At 37.1% G+C, this 11147-nt stretch overlaps 1 protein-coding gene across 1 annotated transcript in view; it reads left to right on the forward strand.

Moving 5' to 3' along the window:
* The window catches only part of NOX3 (NADPH oxidase 3), a 42204-nt gene that overhangs the window by 22127 nt on the left and 8930 nt on the right, over positions 1-11147 (forward strand). The window contains exons 8-10 of the mRNA XM_027905083.1: positions 36-128; positions 1537-1790; positions 5482-5644. Of these exons, the coding sequence (XP_027760884.1) occupies positions 36-128; positions 1537-1790; positions 5482-5644 (510 nt within the window). The remainder of the gene's footprint in view (positions 1-35; positions 129-1536; positions 1791-5481; positions 5645-11147) is intronic.

Consider the following 11147-nt stretch of genomic DNA (forward strand, 5'->3'; position numbering starts at 1 on the left):
ATAAATGTGTTTTTTTAATATGCAATTTTCTACAGGCTTGGAAGTGGGTTTTAAGCCCTATGGTGTTGTATATCTGTGAAAGAACTGTTAGGCTTTGGAGATTTCAGCAGGAGGTGGTCATTACTAAGGTATGTAACAAAGTTTGCATGTCTGCATTAAGAAAAAAAACACATTGTCAATGACTTCTTTATCATTTATAGGTAATTTCTCTATATTAGGACCTCATTTTTCGCTCCTAGCTTCAGCAACTCTGCCATCATTACCATGGTTTCAGTCAAGTATTGATTTTAGGTTTTGCATTTATTCCAATAGCAAGTCCATAAGAGTATTCCATATGGAACCAAACTCGATTAATGAAGTATGAGATTTTACACCACCATAACACAAATATCTGTGCAGAGGGCCTCTCTTTTGAATGAACTAAAACCATGTTCCACTGCAGGTAATTCCAGAGAGACCGGAACCTCAGCACTACATGGTTTTTACTTTAAAATATGGAGGCTTCCAAGGAGATGAAGGATTATATCATCAATTAGGATATGTAATTGAAGTTTCACTCATACTACTATAACAATTTCTCCCAGCTGTAAATATCTCTGTGTGCCAAGGGTCTATGTAAGTCACAGCAGAATGGACAGAGAATGCTGCTATTGAAGCAGCCAAGTCCACACCTATCAAACTGGGGATCAGAAACAGGCATATCTTGTGTGAGGAGAACAGCATGTCGGATAAGTCTTGCTGCTGATTTCACAGAGTGGCTGTGATCTGAGAATCTCAATATACTATGTGTGATATATAAAACTGCTGCTTAACTGAGATTACCACTTTATAAAAGCATATTAGAATTGAGCTCAGCTTGCTTTTTTTTTTTCTTCTTAATCTCACAATGTTAGAGGTTTTACATGAGAGTAAAACTGGGAAATTATTCCAATCAATTAAGAAATATTTTTGCACAGGTTATACTAAGAAAGTTGAGAAATTTTTGAATTGCTACAACCTTTCTTCTGCCTCCTACATTCAGAAGCGGGAGCCCCCGGTGGTCTAGGGGAAAAGACACTGCACTGTCACTGCAGAGACCCGGGTTCGATTCCCGGTCGGGGCCCCTCCCCGGGCAGATGGAGCTCGTTAGCCCTGTAAGGCAATCCATCTACGTCCTGAGGACCTCACTGCCACCGTCCAAGAGTGCTTGGCCCCAGCAGATGAACCTCAGGATTAAAGGGTGGGCTCAGTTCCGCGCACACTGTGTCTCACCTAAAAAATCCAATGCGCAGGCTGGAAGGTGGAAAGACCTTCCCCGGTTCTTTGTTTGCGAAGACTGGCCATTACTTACTTACATTCAGAAGGTAAGCTACCCCATGATATATACTGTACACACTCTCAAGCTATTGGGCAGCAACAACACAGCAACTTGCAGATTAAAAATCACTGTGCATCCCAATTTGCAATAAAATTTTTGCAAAGTCACCTGTAACCTAAGGAAGACAAACATTTATCCTTCTGAAAGAAAATAAAACAGGTCTTTTTATTATTTTTTAGGTGGTGACACATTCTTCCAGAGTCCTTGAGCTTCACATGAAGAAACACGGCTTTAAAATGGGACCTGGTCAATATATCTTTCTACAGTGCCCAGCTGTCTCACAGCTGGAGTGGCACCCTTTCACTCTCACCTCAGCTCCTGAGGAGGACTACTTCAGTGTTCACATACGCCTTGTTGGGGATTGGACTGCAGCCCTTTTCAAGGCCTTTGGAGCAGAGGAAAAGGCTTTCAAGGAATTGTGGATGTTACCGAGGTTTGAATAATAAACAATAAATTTTAAAATTTTATTTCTACATTTTAAAATAAATGTTAACATTTTAACTTTAATTAATTTTGTGTGTTCTTTATGATACAGTATTAGATTGTACTTCTGGGTCCATAAATACAACATTATGTCGAAAAAAACCCCACAAATAAACAGCTATGAACTAGGGCCAGCAGCTACCAATATGTGATGGCTAATTCAAGATTTAAAGTCCATATCAATACCTGTTGCTACCATCTAGATTTCTGACATCTATAGCTACACCTAAAAATACCTATTTTGACAAATGGGTGTTTAAGAGGTGAATTAAAATGATGCTGAAAGCTATCTGCTAATTTATGCCTGTATGCTTATGCTCTGATGTTACCAATCACCTGCCATCCAAAATTCCATCCCTTTTTTCCTTTCAGTTACTTAGATATTTTGTAGTCCCTGAAAATTCTGCCTGAACCTTATTTCTTTTCAATAGCCTCCCTCAACCCTGTCTCCATTTCCCAAACCCTTTTCCACTTTATAAAGGTTATTTGTGTTCACATTCTGTTATCTGTGTCATCTTAATACAAGCAAAGGTTCATGCTTTGTTGTTGCAAGTTAGTAGGGATCCTCTGAAGTTAATGGAGTCATCCTGACTTAACCAGCTAAGACTCAACCAGGATCATTTAAATTTTGAGGGAGTGTATAGGGCCTGAGACCAGATGGACTTATTTCCCCCTGCAAAGCTTACAGACACCCTGAGCTACAGGGGTATACTAGAGAGTAGGCACAGAGAGGAAAGTTTGTTTCAGTCCTTGCATTATATCAGTTAATAAGAATTAGAAATGAAAGCTGTGCCTTTGTTAAAGGCAAATGGAATGAGAAGTATGCTTTTTCAGCAGAACTGGAGCAAAAATAGTTCAAAGTGATTGACAGCACAAGTAAAAAATGAGAAAAGAGAAAAATCTTATCAAATGTTGCTTGCCACAATGCAGGGTTGAAATTAACAGCACTGTCATATACAAAGACTCTTTAATCTTGTTAGGGTGACTAATGACATCATTCACTTGCTTTCTTGCAATACACTAAAAGGAATATTTCAATAGTTAAGCTAGCCATAAAGCAAAAAACGGGTATTTTTCACAAGTTTCAATATCTAAAGATAAACATCAAATTGGTGACTATACTAAAAAATAGCATACAGCAGAAACTGAGCAGAGGACAGAAGACATAGCAACTAAATGATTAGGTAACATTCTAAAATTATAATACGCATTTTTAATCAATAAAAAATATTAAAATAAAATGTACATGCATTTATATAGGTGGCAAAGACAGTTAGTTGTGATTTTTGACTAATTTTGGAGATAAGACCATAGAATAGACTATTCTCATGACAATAATCAAGTTTCATATCATGCCTCTTCAGGCTTTTGGCTTACTTAATTCCTGTTTTAGTACATTGTCCCAAAATCTGACTCCTGCTACATTCAGGAGTACTACACAATCATGCTGATCAGCAAATGCTTAAATTCTAAAAATAATCATAGAATGTGTTAAGGACACTTTTTCAAAACTAAATATTTCTCCTGTCTTCCCCAAAAGATTTTTAGTTTTCCCTCACGAAATTGTAGGCATGGACTGAGAGAATATGGACAATCCAAACCATATCTAGAGAGTTTATAGTCCTATATTCTTCTCCTTCTTGGAAAATGCAAAATGGAATATTTTTTGTCACTTTGTTTACTATCTTACTACCTCACTCCACTCTCTCTAGATCAAATGAAGAAGTTGCACAGCTCAGTTTCTCCCTCTTCTCTTTTTCCTCCTTACTTCTTGGAGGCTTTGAATTTGGCTAAGCTCTCTAGCTATGTCTGAGCAAGGCATTCAAACCAATGATGCAATCTCTGTCACCTGAGGATTTAGGAGCAGACTTACATGACAAATCTCTCCAAGGAATGATTTGGAAATAATTGAACCTGTCTTATAGCACAGAGGCAGACTAGAGAATCTCTTGAAATTCCTTCCAGATCAATTTTTTTCTCAATCTACTGACAACGAGAATTGCTCCCAAGCTCTCTACAGAGAAAGCTTACCTCAAAGCTGTTCCTAGGCACTTTACATATATACCATAAATTAACCATATTTTACAGGAAGTTTTGAGTGTTCAAAAAGCTCAGGGCTGGGCAATTATCTAAGTAACAATACATATTTTAAAAAATAATATTTGTTTATGTGTGAGGCCAAATTTCCAAAAGGTGTGCACAAGTACCTGTTTCATTTGCTACAGCACTTGCAAGGCATTTGGAATATTGAAATAAAAGGGAAAAGTACAAATGAAAGGGAAAATGTTTGCTAAGACTTTTAGGAAAGCAACAATAGGGCTTGAGATATGTTATGTCCCTATATTTGTGTGTGTAGCATTGCTTGGTGATCCCCTTTTCTTTTCCTGTTAAAACACATTTAAATTATTTGTGCATATTTGTTTGTAGTATTTAAGGTGAATTTTTAGGATGATTCCTGTAATAAAGAGCACAAAGCACCAGAAAATGAGACAGAAAGAAAGAAACAAAAAGAAAGAAAAAGAAAAGAAAGAAAAGAAAGAAAGAGAGAAAAAAAATGAGAAAGAGAAAAAGAGAAAAAAGAAATAAAGAAAAGAGAGAAATGAGGGAAAGAGGGAAGGAAGGAAAGAAAGAAAGAGAAGGAAAGAAAGAAAAGGAAAGAAGGAGAGAAAGAAAGAAGGAGAGAAAGAAAGGAAGAAAGAAGGACAGAAAGAAGGAGAGAAAGAAAGAAAGAAAAGGAGAAAGAAAGAAAGAAAGGAGAGAAAGCGAGAAGGCAAGCAAGCAAGCGAGAAAGCAAGAAAGAAATTCTTTTTTCTAAGGACTGGGTGTTAGTGAAACCATGTTCCAGAGCATGTATGTTGTATAAAAACAGTCTGAAAAGAACACTACAAAGTACTGTGCATATTTATGTTCCATGTAGCTAAAGGAGTGAATCTGATTACTCAGTAATCTTTTTCATCTCTAATTTTGACCAAAATTAATTCCTTGGCATCAGCAACATTGATTATAGGAGGCAGTAGCATAAACAAGCATTTCTCCTTACATATTTTGCCTTTACATCAGATACTAAGTACAGTATTATTACCAAAAAATGTATTCCTGAAATACCACTTTTTCATAAGAGCTGAGAAAATAGTAGTTTCCCTGCATATGATGGCCTCTTTCTTGCCTTCTCTGTTATTACTGTAACTCAAATACAGAACTTTTCAAAATGATTAATATAATCTGTTCCTCTTTACTTTGATATATACAATATAGCAAATAAAGCTCTAAAACAGGATGCTTTTCAGTAATTCATAATTAAATATGCAAATTCCACAGCTAAATTTGGACATGCAATTATATGACTAATCACATTCCAAAAAGCCAGAAAATTGCAATTGCATGCTTAAATAGATGGCCAAGCCCCAAATCCACATGGGTGCTCTTGTTCTCTCATTTCAGAAAAGACAGTTGCTTTTCTATGAAATGGCACTCAATGAAAATTAAATGTATTTGTACGAGCAATTTATGTGTCGTCTTAGATATGCCTTTCTCTTTTATTTTAACAGAAATTCAATTTGAAAATATTTAGCCCAACAAATGTTAACCTTTCTGCCATTTCATGTGTTGTTGACCCTTGACTAAATGTCTTGTTGCTGTAGACTGGCTGTGGATGGACCATACGGATCTGCAAACACAGACATCTTCCACTACCGAGTCAGTGTGTGCATTGCAGCAGGAATCGGAGTCACACCATTTGCCTCTATTTTAAAATCCATTTGGTACAAATGCTGCAACCCTAACACAGTACTGGCACTGCAGAAGGTAGGTGGGAAACTTTATTTCTTCATTAAAAAGTTCCACAAGTGCACCTACTTAGTCAGGGCAGAGAGGCAATTCAGAGCTAGAGGCTCACTTGAGCGCTTTAACTCACTCTCAGAAGCAGACACTTTCCAGATGCCTCAGAACCTGTTCTGGGGTAGAGGCTCCTGAATTCACTGTCATTCCCTGAGAAAGAATGTAGTCCTAGCTGCAGTATTTTTAGTAAAACTGAGGAATCAGATTTTCAGTAGAAATTAGAAATAAATGTGCAATGTCTTTCATAGGTAGACAGAGAGCTAGAAGAGAAATTTACCCTCTTTCTTACAAAAAATAAACCTTGCAAGGTCATCTCAGTCAGAAGCGAAGGGCTTCACTTGCTCCTTGTCCAGCTGCAAGTTTCACAAGGGTCCTTCAGCTGCGTGTCCTGGTTCAGAATGCTGCATTCAGCAACCATTAGCTGCTTTTCTTACACTGCAAAGTCAGAATATTAGCCAGCACAGAAGGAATAAAAAAGGCATGTAAGGTCTGGAGGAGATGCATATATCAAGATGCACATTACTACCTCAAACCACTCTAATTATTTTGTTGAAAAAATATAATTGGGTCTATAAGACATGGATGGCACCAATTAACAGACTCTTGATTTGCTAACCTGTTATACATCTTCTGCTAATGGTATGAAAGGCAGCACTGGGGGAAGATAGGTGAAGAGGAGATAATGGGTGAAGTGGGGTGAGGGACAACTAGGTAACAGAGGAAAAAACCTCAGCATTAAACATTCTCTTCCATATCCATCATGTCAAGTGGTAGCTTGTGGGCCTTACAGCTTCTTTTAGCTCATTTTCCAATGTAAAAGCTAAATCAGGAACCGTTCAGCTTTTCACATTTAAGGACAATTGTTGAAATTGCATTGGAGTGGACAGATCTCTGAGAGGGTCAATACATATGGAACTGATTGCAGGACCAAGGCGCTGATCTTTTTAAATGGAAGAGTGTTAAAACTGGCATCTTAATGACAAGCTGCCACTGAAAAAGCATCTGGGATTTTAGTAACTGAGGAGTTGAGGACAGGTTCAAATTGCCAGGGGGGATCTTTGAGGCAGAAAAAGCACTGAGAAGGGAGGGAAATAAAAATGGGAATATGTGCTATATGTGAAAAGGAGTGTATTTGCAAACACTATAATTGTACCAGGATGATCTTTTCCACTGGAAGGAGAGTTCTGTATATGTATATACACTTTACATATGTACATTATGTATATTCTACATATATACAAGTTTATTGTATTGCTGTTGATAGCTTAAGGGGAAAAGAACATAATTTAACTATGCATTCATAGTATACCTGAGGGTGTTCGTTCATAGTTTAGGGAGAATTTTGGGTAAGTGTGCCTGCAAAGATAAATGCTTGGTGCATTCTGCCATGGTTTTCTGTTATAGAGTTCAGTTTTTCTGAATTCCTGTGAAATACAAAATTATCATGACTTCAATATGTCTTTTCTATATATCTTGGTTACTTTATTGGTGCAGGGGGAATAATGATGCTTATTTTTCACAAGTGTTATGACGCTAATTTCCATCAGTGCTTGTAAAATATTTTGAAAGTGTGGATGAAAGGTCCTGGGGAAGTTCATACCATTACCTAAAAAAATTTAGCAGTCATCTTAGTGAGAGCAATTAATCTCGGGGTAGCTCCACATTTTTTTTCCATTGGTTAAAAGCTTCCACTTGTGGTATAATTACAAATAATTTAATCTTCCTCAAAGTATTCAGCACTCTCTTTCTGCCATGATGAGTACCATAGAAATGTCTATTAAGGAAATAAATAAGAGGTTTTCCTTTTTTTTTGACAACTTCGTTTTGATTTGAGTACAGCTATCATTATGCTTATTGAACTAATATTTCTTAGTGTTGCCCACATACGGTGGAGATATAAATACTCACAGCTTCCATAATGTCTGCAGCTGTATAATTTAAAAAACCCAGCAAATCAAAAGGAGTACACATTTATCTAATTGATTCTTCACAATTAAATAGCCTTAGAGCCCTCATTTCCCTATCATTTTTTGCAATGAGGAAGAGCAGTACTGCTAGTCATGGCTGGAAAGTTTCTACTGGCTTTAGTTATGCATAATATGATTTTTTTTCACATTAGTGGTTTCATTTTTCAGATCAATTGTTGCTGAAATTGATAAAATTCTACTGATCCATCAGATCCTAATATTAGCAAACATCCACTTTCTCTTCCCTACAAAAGGCGTAAGAAAGATCCTGCTGAGTATCACCAAAGATCCATGTAGCCCAGTATCTTGTCTCCAACAGTGGCTCTTCCTGAACACCTTGGGAAAAGTATTCAGACCAGAGAAATCATATGGTGATTAGTTTTTAGAGACATTTTCTCACCTTTGAGTGACTTGCAGTTCAGTAATGCCTTGATATAAGACCTGTACCTCTGTGTTTAATATCCCTCCATAGATTTTTCTTCCATTAATTAGTCTAATTGCTTTTTTAATCCGTGTAGACCATAGACAACCACAGTATGTTGGGCAGTAAGTTCAGCTACATACTGTGCAGAAAACAAAATTAGCCTTCTCTACAAAAATCCTGTCTTGAAGACCTAAAATCCTGGCCTCTTTTTGCTGTCAAACATAACCATCTTTCTGAGTTGCGTTTTAGAACAGTTTAGGCTTCTTGCTTCAAATTTAGGGATATGAATTTGAACCTTGTCACGCATTTATGTGAAGGGCTGCTTGCTGCCATCCTAGCTCCAAGTCAGTGCCTCATGCAGGCTGCTGAACCCCCACCTCCCACATGCTCCAGGCTGCAGGCACTCCTGTGCCTTACCTGGAGTGGTCCACTGGAGCAATTAATTACACTGAAGAAGGTCTAGGTGGGTTTGAGGGATTTTTTTGTGTGCTACAGCCCACAGGTAATATGGTATACTTAAGAGCAGGGAGGGCTGGATGCTTGCTGAGAGATGCCTAGCTGCAGGTGTAAGAGGCTTTTGCAGGGACTAGTATACTAAGAGGGAGCAGCAAGAGTCAGGGGTGAGGATACCTCCCTGATCATCCCCCTCTTACACCCCTTTGGTGAAAAGCTGGCTTTGCCCACAGCTGCAGCTCCAAATCTGCCTTCAGAAAGCAGGGAGAAACAGATGGATGGTCATCAACAGATAATTATTAATCCCTTTCCACGTGATAGTAGCTGATTTACAAAGCATGTTCTTTCACCTTACAGGAAAGAGGTATCAGAGCTCTTGCTCTTGCCTGTTGTACAAAATTCAGGATGTGGGAAACCAAAAGATAAATACGCATGAGTTGAAAGGGAGCAGAGCATTATAGAAATAAGTGACTACTCAAACCCCTGCATTATAGATCTGATTAATAGCAATACTGCATCTAACTCAATTTGAAAAAAAGAGCACTTGGAAAATATAAGAGAGTTTACTTGGGCAAGCCATCAAGCTGATGAATGCAGTCGATGGGGGTAGGGTGGGTGGAGACTAATGAAGCATAATTCTAAACCAGAATTTTAAGGGTCCTAAATAATTGCAGTCAGTTAATAGTATGAGGCTTACAAGAAAAAAAGCAGGATTCAGAATAATTTTTTAATTATAGAAATGCACTGGTGCTGACTTTATTCTACTGTTTTAATAAGGATTAATTTTATTGTGCATTTATTGTATTTTAATTATACACGTAATATATTATGCTATGGGAGTGCTACGCTATGGGAGGCAATGTAAGGAGAGGAAGACTTTTTTGTAGCCACCATTTCTTTTAATATATTGTACTAGAAGCCCTCTTTGATCTAAGGGAAATGAATTCCTTTTACCCATAGGCCATCCTTCTTCACTACCTCTTTTCTTTCTAAGATTATAATCATGGCCAAAAATACTCCTTATAATGACACTTTTTCTTCATTATCAAATGCTCTGCACCTCTAACATGTGAAAATCAGGCAATACAATGGGTACTGCTTCAGCAAAACTGTACCAGAGATGAGCTTATAGAATTTCTGTAGCTTCAGAAAGCTGTATGCTTTCTCAAGAGGACTGTGCCAGAAGCAGCTTGACCCAATCCGGTTGGACTGGCTGTTACTGTGACAACTAGGTCTGCAACCAACTAAAAGCACTCTCTTAAGCTCTATAGTCTGGAAACCAGTTCCCCAATTTGAAAAACATATTGTCTCAACTCACTAGCTAGCTTTTCTGTCACCTCCCCTGAACGTGCTGGGCTCCCAGTCCTGCCCACATGCTCCCAGTTGCTACCCAGTGTAAAACTCCTTATTTATTTAGAAATACATGCCTTCTCTCCACACACATACTAAATATACATTTCCATAAAATCAAATGGCGAAGAGACTTGAGAAATAAGATGATCAAGTAGAGTCTGGGGGAAGAAATTTCTCACTAGAAATAGACAGCCGTGGCATGATACAGACTGACAGCACTCAGTGAGCTGATTTTCAAGGTGCTGAGGATGTAGAGCAACTGGGACTTCAGAATTCAGACGCAAAAAAACTACATAGAGGTTAAGATAATAAATCTTACCTAATTCTGGTAATTTAAAATCATGCTGGTTTTGGCTAAAAAAAAAAAAAAAAAAAAAAAAAAAAAAAAAAAAAAAAAAAAAAAAAAAAAAAAAAAAAAAAAAAAAAAAAAAAAAAAAAAAAAAAAAAAAAAAAAAAAGGCAATAGAGTCAGTGGGCTTGCTTTTTCCTCATAATCTATGCCAGTGTAAATCAGCAGCAACCCCCCTACGCAAAGCAACAAGGTTATATTTAAGGCAAAATATTGAAATAGAAGGGAAAAAAGCCAAGATGGTTGGTACTAAAGTTCTGCAGACAGTCTTATTCCTCGGCTGTAAAAATAGCCTACTTAACCCTGAATGCTATATCTCTGTTTCTGCAATCATACATCATTTATATTTCTTACAGAAACCACAGATGTTCCCTTACAGTACACTCAGATATAGGAAACATCTCAAATTACTGTTAGTCTGTTTCACCAAATCTCCACTGAAGTATGGTATTACCACATTTTTCTCCTTCCACCTTACCAGAAGTCTGACAATCTAGTATATTAAATCTTCAGGAAATCTCTTTATAGGTTTCTGGTTTCTTTCTCTGTTTTGTTTTTTTTTTTTTTTTTTTTTTTTTTTTTTTTTTTTTTTTTTTTTTTTTTTTTTTTTTTTTTTTTTTTTTTTTTTTTTTTTTTTTTTTTTTTTTTTTTTTTTTCACTTCAGAAGTGTCCAACATGCACTTTATCTTGTTGATCCTGTGGAAAAGGGCTACAATTTCCGAAACATCAGAGCCACCACAATGACTGCCTTGGGGACATGCCTCCCAGATCACCTTTGATACTGTGGTACAATAAAAGACAGAGGGGCTGGTGAGCACAAAGAGAGATGGACTGGAGGAAGCTAAGTGATTTTGTAACAAAATAAAAATCAGTCACAATAAAATAAGTTCAAATCATCCGGTTTTTATAAACTTATACATTGTCC

Source organism: Empidonax traillii, unplaced genomic scaffold, assembly GCF_003031625.1.
Source record: "Empidonax traillii isolate 1590-97213 ecotype Southwest subspecies unplaced genomic scaffold, ASM303162v1 scaffold24:size2376012, whole genome shotgun sequence".
Classification (NCBI taxonomy): Eukaryota; Metazoa; Chordata; class Aves; order Passeriformes; family Tyrannidae; genus Empidonax; species Empidonax traillii.